The 23,451-nt window shown below is 36.2% G+C and overlaps 1 protein-coding gene across 1 annotated transcript; it reads left to right on the top strand.

Annotated features, from left to right (window-relative positions):
* The first annotated feature begins 20,987 nt into the window (after positions 1-20,987).
* Positions 20,988-22,553, top strand: LOC139732082 (uncharacterized). Its single transcript, XM_071642955.1, has 3 exons — positions 20,988-21,039; positions 21,416-21,503; positions 22,087-22,553. Exons 1-3 carry the CDS (start codon positions 21,037-21,039, stop codon positions 22,323-22,325), a joined length of 330 nt encoding a protein of 109 aa, XP_071499056.1. The 5' UTR covers positions 20,988-21,036; the 3' UTR covers positions 22,326-22,553.
* The last annotated feature ends 898 nt before the right edge of the window (positions 22,554-23,451 follow it).

Below are 23,451 nucleotides of genomic sequence, written 5' to 3'. Positions count from 1 at the left end.
CCAGTTGCAACAAAATAGAAAACCTCAAGTCAAGAATGGTTCAATCTAAATGCTTTTTTTTTTTGTTCATAAAGAGAAATTCAAATGATAAAATTTTGATTCCATATTCAACGAAAGTGATAGCCATCAAATGATTATGCAAAAATATGCAAGAAACGCAAAACCCACGCATAGGCTTTTGGACAAGTTAGACAAGAATTCAGGTTACGGACAAGTACTCATTTATCACATCCCTTTTCACCAAATTGTTTTTGGATTTGCTCTTTGCATTAGAGCAAAATTTGAGGCCACAGAAGCAGGCATACTTATCTATAGATAAGGAAACAGGTTTATTCAAACAAAGACACAATTAAATCTTCTCAAAATCTTTTTAGGGGGGCATTAATTGTCCAACGTCATTGGAATTTATTTATCATATCGATTCGTATACCTTTTTAAGTCAACTTTTTTTCTAGCCATTTTAAGAGTAAAATGCGATAACTTTTACTTACCACTTGCACCTAAGTATCAAATCTGCTCTAATAAGAACAACGTAAACGTCGCCAAATATTTTGGAACCGTGTAAATTGCCCCTGTCCGTTTGCGCGAGGGTGTACATGTCGTTGCCATGGTAACGACACTCAGTAAAGGTGGACACGCGGAATGATATACATTTTTTCTTTTCAGAGTGTGTGCTTTCTTCTAAATATTTAGGAGAGTCCATTTGAATATTGAATTAAATATCATTTGAAAGCTAGATTCTGCTCTTTCAGAAGAGTGACAATTTTCTCTCTTTATGGAGTGAATTGCAGAAAAGAGTGAATTTCGAGTGAAATTGGTGTGAATATTCAGTGACAAGTTTGGAGTAACCTCATAGATCACTCCAAAATCAAGATAATAGTTGTCTTCAATCACCTCTTGATGCGATATTGTCTTCCTTGGGAAACATGTTGCTTCATCCGTCTTTGTGTTTATATTCATTTTTTGTTTTCTTTTTTTTTCATGGGAAAGAAAGCACATTAAACCAAACAAAGGTGGAATAATGAACATAGAACCCACGCAGTCGCTTTTGGATGAATAAGACAAGAATTCAGTTTGCGGACAAGTACTCAGTAATCACATCCATTTTCACCAAATTGTTTGTGGTTTTGATTTTTGCATTAGATCAAAATTTGAGGCCGCAGAAGCAGACATATTCATTAATAAATAAAGAAACTGGTTTATTCAAACAAAGTTAAAATTAGATCTTATATCCGAATTGTCCAACGTCATTGGAATGTATATGTCTATTCGTATACCATTTTAAGTCAACTTTTTTGTAGTCATTTTAAGAGTATAACATCTATAAAAACAATGCTATAACTTTTACTTACCAATTGCACCTAAATATTAAATCTGCTCTAATAAGAACAACGTAAACGTCGCCAAATATTTTGGAACCGTGTAAATTGCCCCTGTCAGTTTGCGCGAGGGTGTACATGTCGTTGCCATGGTAACGGCACTCAATAAAGATGGACACACGGAATAATATACTTTTTTTCAGAGTGTGTATTTTCTCTCCAATATTTTAGGAGATTCCATTTGAATATCGAATTATATATCATTTGAAAGCTTAGATTCTGCTCTTTCAGAAGATTAAAAACTTTTACTCTTGAAGGAGTGAAGTACAGAAAAGTGTGAGTTTCGAGTGAAATTGATGTGAATATTGAGTGAACAAGTTTGGAGTTAATAGTTGTCTTTAATCAGCTCTTGATGTGATATTGTCTTCCTTGTGAACCATGATGCTTCATCCGTCTTTGTATTTATATTTTTTTTCTTGGGTTTTTTTCATGGGAGAGAAATAGTCCATGGGCCAGGTCAGATATTGGTACCACCAAAAGGGACAAAACCTTTGTGGTACCGTTTTGTTTGTTAGGGATATATAATTGTATCAAACTATGATAGCAATTCCAAATGAGTAGCTTAGTCATGAAAAATGTAGTCTTTAATCAATGCATTCTGGGCTTTAATAATCAGCCCGCGCGTCTGAACCGAGACTATACACAGAACGATAAAGCACGGTCTCTACGGAGCGCTCTCTTTTGAACACGGTGTTGTTGTTGTTATTTGCATTTATTTGGCGTTTATCATTCCTCAAGGAATATTTACACCAAATCAATATTCATAAAATCACTTTAAATTTTTCGAATTTTACCCTATATTATTCTCATTTTATTGATGAATAATTCAAAATATAATCATCGAAATGAAATCTCCCTCACTGGCCTCGGTTCGAGCTGCCCAATCGACGATCGTATTTTCTGGCCAGCCCGGCTCGGTACCTTGGGCAGACTTCTCAGCAAGGAGGGGCCGTGATTGGCTGTCCGCCTGCCTAAGCCACTCCAATACACGAGAGGGGCTCGACCGATGCTCGTGATTAATCGGGAGTATTCAACGCGAATTTTATCACAAATTTACATTAATTAAAAAACAAAACAACGCTAAGATATAGAGCAAACATCTGGGCTGTGTGCAAGCAGAATGATTAAATCAAACATATACTAGTACTTAATATCTAACAAAATTTTGTGTTATAGTGAATCTTCTTGTCCTCTGGACATACTGAACGAAAGTACGCATATGCTTTAAGTTAGTACTTCCTACAAACTGCAAAATATGGCGCACATCAGTGATATCTATTTCTGCTAATAACATACTTCTTTCTATTATATACTTTGGACATTTACATAAAAAATGGGTGATTGTCTCAAACATATGTGGACAGTTCGGACAAATTCCATTTTCATGCATATTCAATCTAAACAAATCATAATTTAAAAAAATATTTCCCATTCTCAATTTATGCATAATAGATTGTTCTTTCCAGTTGCCTACCGAACATTGAAAGTTTTCTTAACTGTTTTTTGTATCAACTTCAGTGGAGATTCTGCTTCTTCCCATCATTTCTGCCATTTTCCCGTAAAATACTCTCTAAGCAAATGTTTACATTCTGCCATATTCAGACCATTTTCAATATCAATAACATTTCGACGTAAAGCAGCTTTTGCCTCTCTGTCCGCAACCTCATTTCCATTAATTCCACAATGACTGGGTATCCATTCAAAATTTACATTTATTCCTCTATATTTCAATTCCGTATATCTTATAACAATTTCACTTACAAAACATTCCGGCTTACTTGAATTAATAGCCTGTAAAGCACTTAATGAATCACAAAAAATTACCACTCCAGCATACAGATTTGAGACTTGTTCTAACCAGATCAGAGACATAATAATGGCAATCAGTTCCGCTCTGTACACAGACGTAAAGTCTTGTATGCCTTTTCCTTGTGCATACTTTCAATGAGAAACATAGAAAGCTGCAGACACTTTGCAAGTTTTAGGGCACTTTGAGCCATCGGTGTATATATGGATATGATTTTGCCATTTCCTGTCTATCAATTCAAGAGCGATTTACTGCTGATGTAGAACATTGACACACTTGGAGAGCATCATGTCTGAGCTTAACTCCGTGGACACTGCTGGCATCTGCCAGTGCCAAAACGGTAGTTGAAAAGGTTGTACTTTTTCCATATATTGGGGAAACAATAGGTCTTCACATTTCATGATTCTTTCACCAAAAGGGGTGTGGGGATTTCCACTTTCGTAGAAATTAGATTGCCAGCATTTTTTGATATCCCGTATTAAGGGATGGTTTGGAACAGTGTCAATATGCTTACGGAATTGGGCAGTGAACATTTGTCTTCGTAGATCTAGTGGTAATTCACCTGATTCTACTTGCAGGGTTGTCAGGGAGGTGCCTATACTGGCTCCTAGACAGATTTTTAGAGCTTGATACTGTACTGAATTGAGAATATTTTTTACATACGATGATGCTGAATCATATGCTTCACAAGCATAATCCATCAAAGAACGAACTATTGCTCTATCAATACAGACAATAAATCATTTGTGCCTCTAATCCATCTCACATTAGTTAAACTCTTCAAAATATTGATTTTTCGTTTGCATCTGGATGCCACTTCTTGTATATGGGCTCTCCAATTTAACCTCTTATCAAAAATAACTCCTAAATATTTATGTTCATCCTTTGTCGTTAAAATTTCTCACCCTATCTTGAGGGATAAAGTAGCCTCCTTAGGCGTGTGAGAGAACAGCATAGGTGTGTTTTTTTGTGTGAGAGATTTTAGGTCCCCATGATGAAAACCACCCATCCAAGGTGTTCAAATGTTGTTCTAGAGCGGTACTCATTATCTTAATGTCCTTTCCCGACTGCCAGACTACACAATCATCAGCATACAGCAAAGTGTGAATGTCGGTCCTGAGCGAAATGTCAGACATCATAACATTGAATAACAATGGGCTCAATGTGCTCCTTTGCGGAAGCCCATTCGGTAGTTTCATTGTTTTGGATAATTCATGTCCCACACGAACTTGAAAAGTACGATTCAATAAGAATGCTCGTAGAAATAAGTACATATTTCCACATACACCAAGTTTCGATAACTTTATAAGAAGAGTTTTATTCAAGACAGAATCAAATGCTTTCTCTAAGTCAATAAAAACTGCCAGGGACTTGGCGTTCACTTTCAGATGTTTCTGAATTTTATTTTCCAGATTAACTATGTTATCCACACATGTTCGGTTTTTCCGAAAACCTTGTTGTACTGGGATCAAAATATTATGTTTTTCTATGTACATACTCAAACGTTCTTTCACCATCCCTTCCATAATGTTCATAAAACATGAGATGAGAGCTATCGGTCGATATGATGTTAGTTTATCTGACACCTTGTTTGGTTTTAAAGTGGGTATCAATATGGAATGCAGCAGGGACTCAGGTATGTCCCCTGTTACCCATATTTTGTTATATATTCGTAACAGTACTGATTTTTATGATTCAGGTAAATGCTGATATACTTCGTATCCTACCCTGTCTTCTCCTGGGGTAGACCTTTTTCCTGGATTTTAGATACGTGTCCAACTCCGTCATATGAAAAGATTCATTTAGGACGGACAACGTTGAAGTATTTTCAGAATATTTCCCTACTTCAAACTCTGCATTTATGTCATCAGATGTTTCTTCCTGTCCACATGATCTATAATATTCTCCCAAATAATCTGCTTTCTTCTTATCTTCCACACTGGGAAGGCCATTCACCTTTAAAGTTGGGGTGGTTGGTATACCCGTGGAAGGGGTTCCGTTGAGGTTTTTTACCGTTTTCCAGATCTGAGATACTGAAGTGAAACGATTAAGACTGAGTTGAAAAGATAACCAATAATTTCTTTTTGCTTGTCTTATAATTCTCTGAGCGTGAGACTTTTTCAAATGATAGTCTTCTTGCAATTTCTTAGTCCAATGTTAAAATAACTTATTTTTAATTCTGTTACGCTCCCTTATGATTGTGGAGCACTCTTTTGTCCACCATGGAACTGGTTTGCGTTTGCCCTTTGATTTGATTGGACTTACGTCTTCTAAAATTTTTGTCAAACATCGCATGAATTTACTATGCAGGTCTGATGTGGACATTTCAAAACTTCCGAAATACGTTTCATTTAATTTTTCCTCACACTTTTTCTGAAATGTGAGCCAATTTATATTTTTCGTTGACCATTTTCTTCCCACTTCATTTTGTTCAGTGCGGGATTTCAGTGTACTTCCTAAAAATAACTTTGTACCACCAATTACAACATGGTCACTCCTGTGTTCCACTGGCATGACTTCCCAGATGCATTTGGTAGCCATTTCAGGTGACACAATAGTCAAATCCAAACATGACATTTTTCCTGAGGACGGGTCCTTTCTAGTACCCGATCCGTCATTTAAAACGACCAAATTTGTATTTAACAAAAACTCTTCAATTATTCTTCCATTGATATCTGTTTTTACACTGCCCCATAAAGTGTTGTGGGAGTTAAAGTCCCCAACAATAACTACTTTCTTGGGGTTTGTTACGTACGTCATTAATGCATTCATGGTTTCCATGCTGATCTTTTTGCATGGGTTATAGTAGTTAACTATCGAGATTTCTGAATTTTCTATATACAGCTTGATCGTCTGCATTTCTACATCATTTTCATCTGTCAAATAATCAAAACATAAAGAGTTATGTATATAAAAAGCAACGCCTCCTCCACACTGGTTTGTACGATTTTTCGAAAGGCATGTATAATTCGGAATTTGGAAAGACTGGTTTTGTGCAAACCATGTTTCTTGTACACATATGACGTGCCTTCAGAGACATGGTAGGAATTGCTGAGCTATGGTTGTTATTATGGTGCGCAATTCTGATTCCGACTTATCTTTAATAAAAGTCTGAATCACCTGAATCATAAAACCGATTATATCTTCGCTTGATGTTGACATGAAAAAAATTGAGTGCCATTCGGTGGGTTCCTCGTTCTTTCGTACTGAGTGGTGGGATTCTGGCTCAGGCTGTCTAGGGATCGTTGTGTCCTTTGCCTGTTGAATGCCGGCGCCATGGTTATGTTCAGTTACATCAACCTGCTTAATCTCTCTGTGGAGTGATAGTCTACGTTCAAGGCAGCCGCGGCCATATCCAAATGCTGTTCTACAAGTACCTCTCTTTATGTAGGAAAAATTTTATGGAATGGGAGACGTTACCGCAAAACGGTATTTTCTTACTATTCATCGCCATTCATTTTCTCGCGAAAATACCCATGGAAATTTATTTCTGCGATAAATTGCTACATTCCACTGTGCATATTTTCATATCGTTTGCCGAGCAAGAACTAACAATTTAAGGTTGTTTTCATACAGTTTTATAGCCAATTCAAGGGCTACATCTGGATGAGTGACTATTGTATCAATGGATATTTAAGACATAGCTTAATCAAGGCCTATGATAAGATTAATCAAGGCTTATGATAAGATAAGTGATAATAAATTTCCTGCTTGAAAGAACAATGAAAATTGGAATTATGGAGTAATCACAATAAAGATGGCAGTTCAAAATAACAAGATTATACAGAGCGGACGAGAGTACTGATGTAAATTCCATTATATGTGACCGTGCACCTCAAAACGAACATAAAGTCGCACACACTGATTTTGCGTGAGGACTGAAAATAAGTGAAATGAGTCAACCTAGCCGAACTTGACTTTTTCATATTTTCTGAAAGAGCGGGTCTTCTTTTACATTATCCTAAAATTTGGTATCATAAAACGGGCAGGAAAGTGTGTTTTTTTAGCAGTTCATCTAGAACATTTTTGGTAGATTAGTGTGATTAGATGTGTCTTTAGAATCCCTTTTTCATTCCTGAAAAACCTTGTCCACACTCTTCACTTTCAACTCTAATAACTTTTAAAAAGATAGGGCTACTGATTTGAAAGTTGGCATTAATTATGGACAGAATGTGTTAATGACGCTTGCTTAATTTCAGTTTAATCTGATAATCCCTTCATTGTTGTTACTCTGGTGGTTTACTTCTTGTTTTTTGTCCCATTCATTGCACAGCCAGCACGGTTTGGTAAAGATTAAGCGCTTGAGTAGACACTGTACTTCAGAGCCTCTTTTCTCAGTTCACACTTTTCCTGAGTTTGTGCTTTCTTTCCAATATTAAGATAGGTTAGGAGAGTCCATTTGATTTGAGTTATACATCATTTTAAAGCTTAAAGTCTGCTCTTTCAGAATATGGTCTTAACTAAAAATTCATGTCTGGCGACTTTTTGTTTGTTTTGAGGTGCAGGGTCACATATGTAAAGTTAGATTACAGCGTCAAACAAGGCATTTGCAGATCTTGATACCAGCAAATGACCGCGGTCGTACCCCAAGAGTTGTATTGCAAGGGAATTGGAGGGTTTTGCCCATTCCCATTCCTAGACTTTTACCCCCAAACCAGACTTTTTTTTCACTTGGACATCACATTTTGAAATGATTTATCAGATATTGAGTAAGTCATTCAACAATTAAAGAAATTATCCTTTTTTTTGGGGGGGGGGGGGGTTCCTAATTGTGCTTCTCGCAACTTGGTTATTCTAGCATGACGCATGGCAAGGAGCGAAGTAATATTAATTTAGCAATTCTAATTGTTTCTCGGTATAGGATTTTTTTTTTTAATACCTTGTGTCAGAGGGGATCGTTACAATAATTCTTCCCTGTTCCAGACTTATGAAGCTCCACAAAAATGCAATTGCTCTGAAAATTCTGACAAATACTCTGCAACAAACAATAATTTGCTCCGTCGACATAGCTCTATTTGCATTTGCGGACATTTGCTACTCCCCACTTATATCGAGGCTTGCTGACTTTCTGAAGTTGCATGGCGGTGACCAATAAAAACAAAACAGAAGAACAAATTAAAGCCGCCCCAAAACTCTCTCTTTTCGATTAACGCCCATAATATACATCTGCGTGCCTATTTTGTGTTTGCTCATTAGTTTGTTTGAATAAGAATTATTGTTCGTTTTTCGTATATCTTTTGGTATGATTATCATGGCACTATCTATCCTATTTCCTGTCACTTTATCCTTTCCATTAAGTGTCGAAGTAAATTTACTCTGAAGAGTGTTTCGTATATTTAGTAACATTAACTCACCCGTTTTGCAGAATTATTAGTATTAGAAGGATGTTTTGCTATCTATCGTTGCGCTCTTAATTTTGCTGAATATGTAGACATCTCGCTATTGGCGTGTTGGTACTTGGGAGTTGAGGTATCTATGTCAAAATGATATCGAAATGTTGGTGATGATAGTGGCTCTGATTATTTGTAGTAGTACAGAATTATTTGATTACGAATATAGTAATCATGATTTTAACAAAAGGTGACAGATACAATTTCGCCATTGATAGTGTGCTTTGAAATGCCAGTTTGTTTGTTTTTTTCACTCTTTTCCCCTAAATATTCCCCAAAGTGTTGATCGCATAGTTGAATAACAACTCTAAGAACACGAAGAATACAACAGCTCGCGTGTGTGGAATGGGGATGCCCTCGCATTTGTTTATGTGACAGTGGATGAATTTTTATTATCTCCAAAATAGCAACAATTTGGAGAGGGAGGTGCTCCGCTGATAACTGAAAATTAGATTTTGCTCACTATAAGTTTGATATCTTGTCTGATCACCTCCAAATTTGATGTCGTTTCCCGAAACTTATTACGCATATTCATACGTTGTATACCCGGACGATATGTTTATTAGTGTGAAAGTATTTTGGTTACCATGGCAACAAATAAATATAAGCAAGTTCCGTTTCACATTTTGACCCTTTTTTAGTTTCTTGTTACTTATCATTTTATGTATTCACAATACAAAATAATAAAATCTCATACTTTTAAAGGAAGTATTCAATTATGTTTGAAAAAGCTACAGCGCCCTCTTGTGTTTTGTCTTGATTTTTTTTCTGTGGTAAACACCATTTTCTTAAGATTTGGACCTGTAAATGCTCCGAAAAGGTTAAAATGAAGTTCAAATGTATCTTAATATGTCTAGATAGAAATCAACAGCAAAAACTAGTTGAAATTTCGCCTTAAATGCCCGACATATGTCTTAGATTAATTAAATTAATATTATTTAATGGAATTCTCTTTGTTTCCTTTGTATTTTGACAAATTGCTCCCTCGTTGTGGTTTCCAAGAAAAGTTGTGATGGTATCATTTTGTAGAGTATGTCTTGATTTACATTTGTGCCACATTTCAGAGCAATTGATAGAAAAATATTGAAATTGTAGAGGGAGCGGATTGTGCCCTCCATGGTTTACCGAGCTTAAAAAAAGGTATTTGGAGTTATGAGGGTTAACGGCTGATACTGAGACTAAGCTACTTCTCTGGAATTGCTATCATAGCAAAATATCATCTACAGATACATACCATTTCAAAATGCATAAGCAGAATTTGTCCCTTTAAGTGGTACCAATATCGTAAAAATCTGGTCTTGGCCCATGGACTAAAAGCAGATTAAACAAAACAAAGCCGGAATGATGGACATAGAACCCACCCAGTCGCATTTGGACAAATAAGACTAGAATTCAGTTTGCGGACAAGTACTCAGTTATCACATCCCTTTTCACCAAATTGTTTTTGGTTTTCTTTTTTGCATTAAAGCAGATTTTGAGGTTACAGAAACAGGCATATGTATGTATGAATAATGAATAACGAGACAAGTTTATTCAAACGAAGAAAACATTATCATATAATTATCTATATACCTTTTTAAGTCAACTTTTTGTATAGCCATTTTAAGAGTATAACATCTTTTAAGAAATGCAATAATTTTTTCTTACCATTTGCACCTAAATATTAAATCTGCTCTAATAAGAACAACGTAAACGTCGCCAAATATATTTGGAAAGGTGTAAATTGCCCCTGTCAGTTTGCGCGAGGGTGTACATGTCGGTGCCATGGTAACGGCACTCAATAACGATGGACACGCGGAATAATATACTTTTTTCAGAGTGTGTATTTTCTCTCCAATTTTTAGGAGAGTCCATTTGAATATCGAATTATATATCATTTGAAAGCTTAGATTCTGCTCTTTCAGAAGATTAAAAACTTTTACTCTAGAAGGAGTGAATTACAGAAAAGTGTGAGTTTCGAGCGAAATTGATGTGAATATTGAGTGAACAAGTTTGGAGTTAATAGTTGTCTTTAATCAGCTCTTGATGCGATATTGTCTTCCTTGTGAACCATGATGCTTCATCCGTCTTTGTGTTTATACTTTTTTTTTGTTTTCTTGGTTTTTTTTTTTCATGGGAGAGAAAGCAGATTTTAATCTGCTTTCTCTCCCAAACAAAGCCGGAATGATGGACATAGAACCCAACCAGTCGCATTTGGACAAATAAGACAAGAATGCAGTTTGCGAACAGGTACTCAGTTATCACATCCCTTTTCACCAAATTGTTTTTGGTTTTACTTTTTGCATTAAAGCAGAATTTGAGGTTACAGAAACAGGCATATGTATGTATGAATACTAAATAACAAAAAAAGTTTATTCAAACGAAGAAAAAATTATCATATAATTATCTGTATACCTTTTTAAGTCTACTTTTTGTATAGCCATTTTGAGAGTATAACATCTATTAAGAAATGCAATAACCTTTTCTTACCATTTGCACCTAAGTATTGAATCTGCTCTAATAAGAACAACGTAAACGTCGTAAATTTTTTGGAATCTTGTAAATTACCCCTGTCAGTGTGCGCGAGGGTGTACATGTCGTTGCCATGGTAATGACACTCAACAAAGATGGACACGCGGAATAATATATATTGTTTTTTTCAGAGTGTGTGCTTTCTTCCAAATATTCAGGAGAGTCCATTTGAATTGAATTATCCATCATTTTTGCCCGACTTTTTGTTGCTTTTGTAGTGAGGGTAACACATAATATAATAATCAAAGAAAATGAAAACTTACCAGAGAGAACCGATAATGAAAATCATCTTTTTTGCCCAAAGGTTTTAATGTATATACAATATAATATATATACATATATGTGACCGTGCACCTCAAAACGAACATAACGTCGCACACACTGATTTTGCGTGAGGACTGAAAATAAGTGAAATGTGTTAACCTAGCCGAACGTGACTTTTTCATATTTCCTGAAAGAGCGGGTCTTCTTTTACATTATGCTAAAATTTGGTATAATAAAACGGGCAGGAAAGTGTGTTTTTTTAGCAGTTTATCTCGAACATTTTTGGTAGAATAGTGTGATTAGGTGTGTCTTTAGAATCCCTTTTTCATTTCTGAAAAACCTTGTCCACACTCTTCACTTTCGACTGTAATAACTTTTGAAATGATAGTGCTTCTGCTTTGAAAGTTGGCATTAATTATGGACAGAATGTGTTAATGAGACATGTTGAATTTCACTTTAATCTGATAATCTCTTCATTGCTGTTACTCTAGTAGTTTACTTCCTGTTTTTTGTCCCATTCATCGCACAGCCAGCACGGTTTGGTAAAGATTAAGCGCTTGACTAGACACTGTACTTCAGAGGCTCTTTTCTCAGTTCACATTTTTCCTGAGTTTGTGCTTTCTTTCCAATATTTAGATAGATTAGGAGAGTCCATTTGATTGGAGTGATTTTCGGACTAACAAACTTTCTGAATAAGAACATCTTTGATAAGAAACCTTCTGAATAAACAACGATTTTTTTTTAATTTTCGGAATTGCAAACCTTTGGACATTCGGATTAACGAATCTTTGGAAGAGCGAACGTATCAAAGTGCAACCTTTAACCTATTCTTAATCACTGCTTTTTTAGTATGTGTTTTCAAAGTAAGCACAAAAGCACTAACAAATTGACGATCTGTCTGTCTCTTAAATGTAAAATGAAAAAAAAAATCTTGGAAATGATTAAAGATTAACATTGCTATTCATTGATTAGTAAAAAAAAAAAACACTATGTCATGATAAGCGGATGATTTGCGTGTTTTCACCAGATAGCAATTGTGTACTGCATTATTTTTGTTCGCTTGTGACCGCAAAACAAATTCTCCAGAGGAATTTAGTATAACGGGAATGCACTGGCAATTCTTTTCTCTATTTGTTGGAGCCCGATTTCTTCTTTGTTTCTTCTCATTTTCATTCAATTGCTTCCACGTCCTTTTGAAACTTTTCCGTTTCTTCTTCAACACATGCCCATTATACATACTTCATCCGTCATTATCCTGAATGTGATTGCGTGGCACTTTTCGGATTTGTTTTGGTTTGTTTTGTTTTGGTTTTGTTTTCTGCTTGGTCGCAGCATGTTCAGGCTACCCAGGGAATGAGAGAAAATCGTCGTGAACGGAAAAATAAGAATGAATGAAGTCATGTAATTTCATGACAATTACAGCGAACGTCCGTTATGGAGACCAAAACTGGAAGTGTTCTGTTTGAGACGGCAGCTGCCATACTCAAAAGATAAACACTTGGCGCATCTGTCACTAAAAAGTGGCACTGTTCTTCTGTCTCCTTCTATGTAATCCATTGACTTATTCTACCAACGAACATCCGTGACCAAAACGTTTTCCGTTTGTTATTACAGGTAAATTGAGAGCTGAATGTTATTCACTTTTGGGTATGAGAGACTCGGTGATTTGGTAATATTTTCAAGTAACATTAACTTAATATGCAGTGATATATTTGTAATTATCAGAAATTTCCTTTCTCGGACAGAACGTCCGTGAACGAAACTTTCAGAACCTGTAACAGTACGAATTGTCTCCAGAACCTCATTAGAAAGAAATTTGAATGCACCGAAATTACAGATTACACAAAATTCCATTTTCCTATAACTTTGTTTTCAGTGTTAAGCTGTTTTTTTGTATAAATAGAGGTAAAATAATCGTAAAATTGTAAGTAAACTTTCAATTAATTGTTCATCATGATCACATAACGCCTTAAAAGTTCTGAGACTACTGCTGTAAACTCATTATTTACTTTTTAAAACTTTCCGTGTCGCTATTGGTGCCAAAAGTTTTAAAGAATACAGGACACTTTCGGGACAAGTTATACCTATCGGTGGGGTTGCTTACGTCACGGACGTTCGCTGGAATTGTCACGGACGTTCGTTCTACAACTAGGGTCATTTTATAGGACGGATAACTAATCGGCAGAGAGTACCTAGCCTTCCTAACTCTTTCAAAATTTCGAAAAGGTATTGTCAATGCAAATTATAAGAATTTTGACATCCTTACAACATATGTATTGCTCAGAGGGGGAACAGAAGGTGAATTTTCAGAGAAAAAAATAATTATTTGCCTGGTTTTCGGTGAATTGCATGGTCAAAAAACTGCGGACAAACCTCAGTTCGCTCCAAAAATGACATGCAGGTCCTCGGTTAGAGAGCCAAAGGTAAAATGTACCTTCACCATCAAAGCAAGATGGTGTCTTACTCGAAAACGTTTTAATCATCACGGACGTTCTTTCTTTCTCGGAGGTTCGTCCATTTTTACTGAGTATCGTTACTATGGCAACGACATGTACACCAGGTCCTGTGAGCAAACTGACAGGGGGAATTTGCACAGTTTTAATATACGCTACATGTAAAAAAAAAAAAGTAATAACATTTCTGAGGACTACTGTTCGGTAGAGCCCAAGTGATGTAGAGTTCTATGACGGTGGTTCCATTCTTTCAATTGGCGTGTTGACAAATGTCATCGATAACTGAGCACATTAACGTTAGAGACATAAGACTAGTGCTTTAGGGGGAAGGTTAGCATCGAAATGATCGTTTATTAACATCATTGTTTTTTCTTTACCAGTCTTCAATTTCCAGTAAGTTTGATAGCGATTAAAATACCAGGAATTTGGTGAATAAGCAGTCACTATAAAAGTCCCTGCGATTTCGTATACGCAGTAATTTGTCTGTTAACACATGAATTCAATGGATCTGATTCTTTTTGGTATAAAATAATTGCTTTACAAAGAAGCAGGGGAAAACAGGAAAATCGGCTCAGTTAACACTCACATGTCTAACAATGAATAATGGTTAAATAGCTGACCAGAATAATAGAATGACCAGAATATAGCTATAGCTTTTTTTGTCTTTGAATTTCGAGAGAAGCCAAATTCTACTTTCTTTCTTTCTTGTAATATTGAGTGATTTAGAGGAAAGGAAAGAAAAAGGGTTTTGAATATATCAAAGTACATGGAAACAAAGTGTGAGTTTTTTTGTATTAGTGTATCAGGCCAAGTCTAATGTTGTTAGTCATATGAGGGTATGAGAGTAATGGGTAGGCGTAATCGGCATGACACACAGTTGTTTTGTTTTGTTTTGTTTTGTTTGTTTGTTTGTGTGTGTGTTTTTTTTAGGGGGGGGGGCTTCAGAAACAGTGTTCTCTAACAGGTGTGCTGGCGCAGGATTGTCATGCATAATCATTAAGTTACCCTCTGATATTTTGGTCTGACTGGCTTTTTTGTGCTGTTTGGGCAACGTGGAGGCAGCCAGTGACTACTGAGCTGTACCATCAAATGGCATTGTTACTTTTTTATTATCATTATTCTAAAGCTGTTATTGTGGAGTTCGAGGAAAGAAATAATATCCATCAATTTTAATGTAATTAGGACGAGTAGAACGAGAGGATAGACTAGAACTTTGATTTTACTATTTACAAGCCCGTAGGGTTGTTATTTGATTGCCCTGGTTTTTTAGTTGTCTGAGACTAGCCTACGTGGGAATGGCCATAAAATATTTCTAGTTTATTTTTTATTGGGTCAGATACGTATTTCTGCCCTACATCTACGTACATTAAGTGTGAATTTGTTCCTCGAAAGAAGAGCGCCCCCATCCTATTGCCTTAGGCTTATCCCACCAAATGATACGCCAATCGCTTTGAAGCCACGCACACAGCCCACACACTTGAGTATATCGCTCACCTGGCCAGCCCTGCTGACAATCTCTCTTGGAAAAAAGCGTGTTTGTACCCATAGGCCCGAATTCACGAAGATGGTAGAAATGAAACTAATGTTTAAACCATGGAGCGCCAAGTGTCGCACGGAATATTTCGTTACGAATTCTATCACTTCGTAGACGAAATGATTATTTTTTAACGAAATGACAACATTTCATTGACGAAATGATAATTTCGTTAACAAATTTACCATTTTGTCAACGAAATGACTGATTTCTAACAAAATATTCCGTGTGACACTTGGCGCTCCCTATTTTGTCCATGGTTTAAACCATGGTTTCAATTGTACCATCTTCGTGAATTCGCGCCAAAGAGTGTGCTTGGTAACATGGGAGCGCATTCCGGCTTATCATAAATATTCTTGCTGTACCGTGTATCCGGACAATGGAATATCCAGATTGTGTGTCCCGTAGAGATCAGTTGAGGAAACCAAATTAATGACTCAAACATAACCAGTAGGGATAACCTGAAATAAAGACATTGATAGCGCCTGGTGCCAAAACGATGTGGCACCGGTGAATGGCCATTTTTCATTTACCTACATGTATACCTCGGCGATTATTCGTCTTGCTGCCCCCCCCCCCACCAAAAAAACAAAGCAAAACAAAACAAAAACAAAACAAAAACAAAAACAAAAACAAACAAAAACAAAACAAAAGAGGGAAATAGACAACCACATTTATTACAGCTATTTTCTTGCGAATCTGCACTTATGACGGTGATTCTTTAGAATGTCACTATTTTAATCGTAGTTCTAGGCGACAACGGTAGTGCCAGAAGTATGATAGACAATAACGATTGTCACGAGTTTCTAAAAACTTTGATTTGTATTATGCATGCCTCCTTTTGAGAAAAATTTACACTAAAGTCTCAAAGAAACAATGGGAAGAGAAAGTGATATGCAAAATAAAATCTAAGGAACAGTAGGAAAATTGATCAAAGCTCTTGAAAACTGTGTACAAACACAAACACACACACACACACACACACACACACACACACATACACTCACACTCTCCCTCACAGATACACACACATCCTCAAACACACACACAAACACACACACCCATCCTCTCTCTCACACACACACACATACACACACATGTACAGAGCGAAACCATCTAACCTTGTTACAGACAGGTGAATTATGGTCTGACTTGTGAGCGTTGCTTCAACACTCAGAACTAAAACGAAGATAATTCGAGGACAGTAGGTGGACCTAACAACCTAAATGCATGCGTAAATGAATGAACAAAGAAACTACAACATCACGTTACATGTACTTGCACAGATATGTACAGTGTGTGTATTAATAGCTGCACGCCCAAAGCTCTTTTTAATTAATATATAAAATCCATGGAGCTCCCTCAGTGGCGTAAAGTATCCCATTAGAAAATATCTGCTATGACCTAGGACACGAGTAGACGGCCAAATCCTCCTCAGAGGGCGTCCTCCCAAATCCGACGCTGAAATGTTTTTAATCTCAGTCTTCCTCCCTAGCCCTTTCTTTCCTTCTTTCAATCTGCACTCTCTTTGCTTCCACTACGTTTTCTTCCTTTTCCTACTCCACTCTCTGTAGATGTGTAGGATCGCTATTTTGTGTGTGTGTGCAAGGTGAGTTGTGTTATTGAAGTATACTGTCCAATTGGAATGAAGAATGCACCCATTATTGAGTTGAATTTTAGTTTGTCCCATACTTTATGAAAAGTCTACAAGAATATCTGGGCTCCAGACAATCATGATTATATCTCGATTGTGATAAGAACACATTTTGGTTGACTTTTCAAGTGTTTTACGCGATTCTGTGACGTCACTGCTAAGATGCAAAATAATGGGGTGTACGCGTCACGAGACCTACACCCACGAGTCATACAGCCCACAAATCATACAGCTCATTACAGTCCATGAGTTATACAGCTCACGAGTTATACAGCCCATGGGTTCGACACCAAGCAAACAAGGCCCACGTCGCGGCTGTATCCGTTGAACTCGTGGGCTGCTTTTAGCTACACTGCAAAAAGTCCGGTGTTAAATAGTGAACACCGAGCTGGTGTTAAATTTTAGGTGCTCATTTATGGTGTTAAATTAACACCTCCGGGTGTCATTTCCAAATTTTAAACTGTTTTTTGAAGAGTTTCTTAGTAGCTGCACTTCTTATTGATTTTTTTAATTTCAACAAGACGATCAAGAATTTTACATTAAAATACTAGATTTTTGAAAAAAATGTGAAAATAAGTTTACACCAAAGTAACACCAGCTGGTGTGGTCTCTTATTGAAGCTGGACGGGTGTTAAACCATTGATATTAACACCAACAAATATCAAATCAACACCATGTGGTGTCATTTTTGAATTAACACCAGTACAGTGGCAAAATAACACCAGGTACAGTGTTAAATTAACACCACGAAGTGTCAGGTGAACACTTTTCAACACCATCACAGTGCATTTTTAACACCTGTGGGTGTGGCCCTTTATTGAAGTTTGATCGGTGTTAGATTTAACACCCGTGGTGTTAAATCTAACACCGATGTTTTTACAGTGTAGTGTTAACTCATTGGCTTTATGTGCCTAGTGTCGAACTCAAGGGTTGTATGACTAGTGAGATGTATGACTCATGGACCTGATTTCAATGTCGAACTCGTGAGCTAATTATGACTAGTGGGTGTCGGTCTCGTGGAATGACCCCAAATAATGATCGTACTTCTTATCCTATATGACGCCCATTATCCTCTGTTCCTATGTGTCCTATGGAGCTCCACACAGTATCATGTTCAAGACTCTAATGAACAATGTTATTTACTGTTTAAATCATGCAATCGAACTTTCAAAAGGATCAAAGTAGAAAAGAGTTCGTGTCAGATTCATGTTGATATTACAGCGAAAGTGACCGGTGTCTAATATCATGTCTTCAAGTAATGGAGTGCTACGATAACAGGAAGAACTGTGTTTACATTAATGAGGAAGTATAGTTTTCCCATTATCTTCATGTGTTTGTTTTACAAACGAATGACACCAGACCGTCCAGGATGTAAGAAGAGTGAACAATAAAAGCTCAAACCGCCTTACACAACAACGTGGCAGCAGGACGGGGGTACCCCAAACACATCCGGACACTTTCAGAGTAAAATTCATAGGCTTATTTTTATCACGGGACAAATAAATGAAAAACACCGCTTACAGACACAAACATGACGATTGCAAAAAATGACATTTTAAGATTCCCACATTTTGAATGAATGTAAAAATGGGAAAAATTAGGGCTCAAGGACTATCTTCGTCCGTTTTCCCTTTGTGACCACGACATGGGCAAGATCACCAACTCCTTTATGATACGTTCTTTTGTACACAGCACTTGGCACCAAATAGAGATTCACTACTTTGTTAAATGATTATTGTTATTGTCATTATATCATTTTTTATTGATGTTCCATATTCCACATTTCATACAATTTTTTATATTCCATTTGATTTTGAAAAAGAAATGTTTTTAAACAATGGTCAGTTTAAACCAAAATTGCACAAATGTATATAAGGACGTAGAATTGACGTGTAATATGAGGAACCCACTATTAAAAAAGCAAAGCTTGTAGGATGTGGGTTCCAAAAATATAACATAGGCTTTTAGTACAGTATATCGATGTCAAAAGTGACGTAACATGCAAAAATGCAAGATATCGAGAATATTATAAAGTTTACGAAATGTACTAAGTATAGTATGATGTGTTTGATTAAACCTATGGTATAAATGCTATTAAAGAAATCATTATCAATCACCAAAAATTTGGTGAACATTATTCTAAGAGCTTTACTGAAGAAGATGTTGTTACACTAGTGTTCTCAGCAGTGCAGCCTCCTAACATCTGGTGTACCTCAAAAAGCGTTATCGACCCAAGATTAAAACCATGTTTATTCATTTTGCTTAATGCATGACTTGACTTAAATGAAATTGAAATTATATATTCATAATATTGCCAAAATTCATATATTACCAAAGACTGATAAACATGCATATCATCATCAACTAATAAAGTGCATCTCAATGAAAAGAGGGAGGGGCGATGCTTGCGACAGCATATTGTCTACATTTCCGCATCCTCGATCGTGGGAACATCGTAAGACGAAAGCTATCTTAAGACCCGTGGCGTAGAATCAACAACAAAAACATAACACTTTTGTACACTCAGTGTTGTCATACAAAAGAAACACAAGCATCAAATTACAGGCGATTTTACAGGAGTGGAAAGCTGCAGGGCTGAAGAAGGATAATAATTATGATGATTGCTTACAGTTCTATGAATGCAAACAAAAAGGGATACTGACCAGAAATATATAAAATGAGTTTTTTTTTGTTCATTTTCATTTATATGATAACCTTACATATGTATACAGCTTTGAATAGATACATGTACTAAATAACATGTATAGGACAGAAAGAGAGAGAGAGAAAAAAAGCGAGAGAGAGAGAGAGAGGGGGAGATCCAGACAGACAGAGTTGCTGGCGATATATATGTTCCCACAAACTATTTCTTTCTTTTCAATGTCCTTGAATGAACAAATAAGAAACTGATTGACAAATTGCCCTACCTCGACGTGAATTGTAGGGCAATTTGTCAATCAGGTGCAATGAAAAAATATCGATGAAGAATTTCATGAATTTGAATAAACAAGAAACCAACGAAAACATTTCTCTATATCGACTACTTGTACTCTATAAGAACAATTTCACAACAAAAATTACGATTCGTTTATTTTCTATTTTTCTTTTCATTTCTCTTGTGATCCTCAATGACCTCTTTACAAGGTTTCCCAATATCTAAAGATTCTGTAGCATTTAAAGCATGTTCGTCTTTAATGTTAGTTATTAATATTTGGTTCTGTGACAAAGCGCTAAGTGTTGACTCACGTCCTGTCACGTGACTTCTTACGTGTTTATCTTATGACTGTTTTCATTAAGACACTCTTCTCTAATACACCATAGTATCTGGTTGCCAGTTGTGTATCCCCCTAGGCACGTACGATTCTCATACTGGCTTATGTTCATTTTGTGTTTGTTGTTGTTTTTGTAATCCTTAAGCTTGGAGATACTAAGTTTTAGAGTTTTAGATTATTCTTAAAATTCTTACATACTGCTATATTTGTATACTTACACTTTTCTCTTATTCACTTTCAACAAAGAGAAGCAAGGTTGGGAATCATTGCAAAGTCACAACTACAGAAACGAAGGGAAAATACTTAATAAATGTATCAATCATGGCTCATACATAACAATTTTACAATAATTACAAAAAATCTAAAAATCAAGTTTTTGAAGAACTTTCTTACAGTAAAGAAAAATCTACTTACATTCTACACTTTGCATGAAAACAGGTGCGTCTTAAGAATAGTTTTGACTAATAATTATTATACGCAACTGGCTCCTAAAGCCATGGTGACCGGTTTATTTCTGACATCCTCTTACAACTTTGTACAACTTGTTTGATTGTAGCAGGACTATTTTCAGCAGTGTCAAATCAACAAGACTCAAGACTAGCGACATTTCAGGCGGAGTGATATTTCTGTCCCATCCGCAGCACTACCTCGTGCTTCCGCACGATGACACTCCCAACGTAATACCAGTCACGATATAAATGACTCACAGATTTAAGGGCCTCATCAAGAATTCATCTCCGACTTCACGTGTTCTACAACTTCACTCGTGACTATGGTAGGGACACTTTGAAATAATACACAAACTTTGTTCCAAGAACATTTCATTACATTTTCAAAGAAAATCACGCATTTTGACGTTTTTCCAATAACATCAACAAATGGTTGGTGTTCTTGTTATTCTGAAATCGTTATATTCACCGCTTTTCCACGATAGAGTTTCTTTTTAGACTCAATATATTATGTACATACACACTCACATGTGCATGAAATGTATTATGCCTTATGTGATATACACTGTATATGCAATGTATCAATATCGAAGTATAAATCCAACAAAAATTTAATTCTTATTTTTTGTAACCTTTATTTTTTATTCTATTTTTAATTTAATTAATATCTTATTTCATTTCTAAATCTTAATTTTCTTGCAGATGGCAAACTTGGACTCTTGGAGAGCCAACATGGCACAACAGATCACAGTCACGGGTGGAATCGTACTGTTCTTGGTGCATTCTTGTGGTAAGATACCCTTTCTCATTTTATTATTGACAATTATTGTGTCCTTGTCGGATCGTGTAGGGACCTACATCACAAAAGGTGCATTGTTATGATGCGAATTTGTTTTGTAAATTCAAATTTAACAAAATCAAGTCTCCAACACTGTGCTATTTCCTTGTCAAGAGGTTTTAGATATATATATTCTCTTTATTGGAGCAAGGGTACAAAACAACTTAGCACGGATATGACATAGTTATCGTATAAACCATACCGGGATAGTTTCAAGGAACTGCTGAAAGGGATTACTACTTCAAGGTTCAATGTTCAAGGTATAACGTGGAAAGGTACATGTATAAAACCAAGAAAAGTATTGATAATCTTGAAGTTAATGCATTTGACTGGATGTTTCTGAGCTTGCCAATGGAAAACACACACACACATATATATATACATAATACATAATATTTATATATATTTAGGAAAATGACGTTGATTTTAACAAAACAATTACTCGCAAGTCTTATTAAATGTTCTCTGAAGTGAATATTTTCAAGGTAAAATAGGAAACTTTATTTGCTTGATAAAATGTCTTTCAATTTTACAGTCGCCGTGACTTTCACCGTACCGAATACCCTGACGGCTAATCGCCAAGTCACTGCGCGGTGTACCGAGAGTGGAGTGCTCGAGTCACAGACAGCGAGCTGGTTCTTGGACGGCGTCCAGATCACTGAGGGCGTGGTCACAAATAGCAAGCAGGCTCGACAAGACAAAGGATGGGGATACCAAGGAAACGCTCGAACAAGTCAACCTACAGAGACTAATAGTGCATGTTACATAGGCTGACCGGAAAAAAGACAGGATCCATGTAGACTCATACCGCATTGTGATGAATAAATCAAGAAAGTGCTCACCTGACAATATACGTAAACATCATTCCCCATGAGACACATGAAATCAGGTATTTTTGGGTTGAAACTTCAGTCTACGCGAGAGGATTTCTGCCCAAATAGATCTACATTTGCTATCATAGTAGGAATATCATTGACACTTTGATATTTTTAATGACATCTAAGGACATCTCACTGACGCTCCGAAAACATGGTTGCTTTGTTTAAAGTTAAAAAGCACAATATGATAACCAAGCGCCACACTGCCAATACAACGTAATATGATTCTGTCCATTTTATAAAGCTTTATAATGATGACAAAATTGTATTAAATGATGATTAGCAAGAAGGATTTTACTGTTAGAAAAATAATAAACATAAACGGCATAAATAAAGAGTGCATTCACTTATTCATCTTCTGTGTAATTTACACTCACAATGGAAACAATATTGCCTTACCGGTGTTAACTAAAAGTCAGACAAAAGACACGATAAAATTGGACCGCGTAATGAAGAGTGTAGTCTCTTGAGTAACATCAGCGACGGAAGTGACCTTTGTACAGACAAACGCATGTACGACAGAAAACTCCTCGTATTTCCATCCCTCACGATGAAGACGGTTAGAATTTTCACGAAGAAAGGCTCTGATGTCTTGAAAATAAGTTGTCAACGATGAAAATGTATAAGAATATTTCCAAGAAGTTGGATATGCTGTTTTAGTGCTCAGGTTGGTGAAGTGTTTGAAAAGCACGTCAGGGAAGAAATTGCTTTGCCTTGAAACGACTTCTCTACCTACAGTATAGAAAGGACACAATAAACAACATAGCTAATTCAGACAAAATATGAATACTGCACGATGGTGTTTTCAGGTAAAGTTAGATTATGTTTCTTCTTTCGATGTGGTAAATACAATCTTTGCATATCAATCATTGTTTTTGATATTTCAGTTATGCCTGATATTTCTGCCCGACCACTTCAGGAACTAACGGAAGTACTACGGCACATGAATGCCATACAAAGATTAGAATTTATTAAAGTTCATAACAGATGCATAATCTAGTCATGATAATGAAAAATCGGGA

This window comes from Diadema antillarum, unplaced genomic scaffold, assembly GCF_040938485.1.
Source record: "Diadema antillarum isolate AM-2024a unplaced genomic scaffold, OU_Dant_1.0 seq00000399_RagTag, whole genome shotgun sequence".
Taxonomy (NCBI): Eukaryota; Metazoa; Echinodermata; class Echinoidea; order Diadematoida; family Diadematidae; genus Diadema; species Diadema antillarum.
The sequence above is the reverse complement of the archived record's forward strand: the minus strand, read 5'-3'. Positions and strand labels throughout refer to the sequence as shown.

What these genes read in the sequence shown, in the direction of transcription:
- LOC139732082 (XM_071642955.1), top strand. An exon ending in GTTCTTGGTGCATTCTTGTG is followed by an intron (nt 21,504 to 22,086) that starts GTAAGATACCCT and finishes TCAATTTTACAG; the next exon opens with TCGCCGTGACTTTCACCGTA.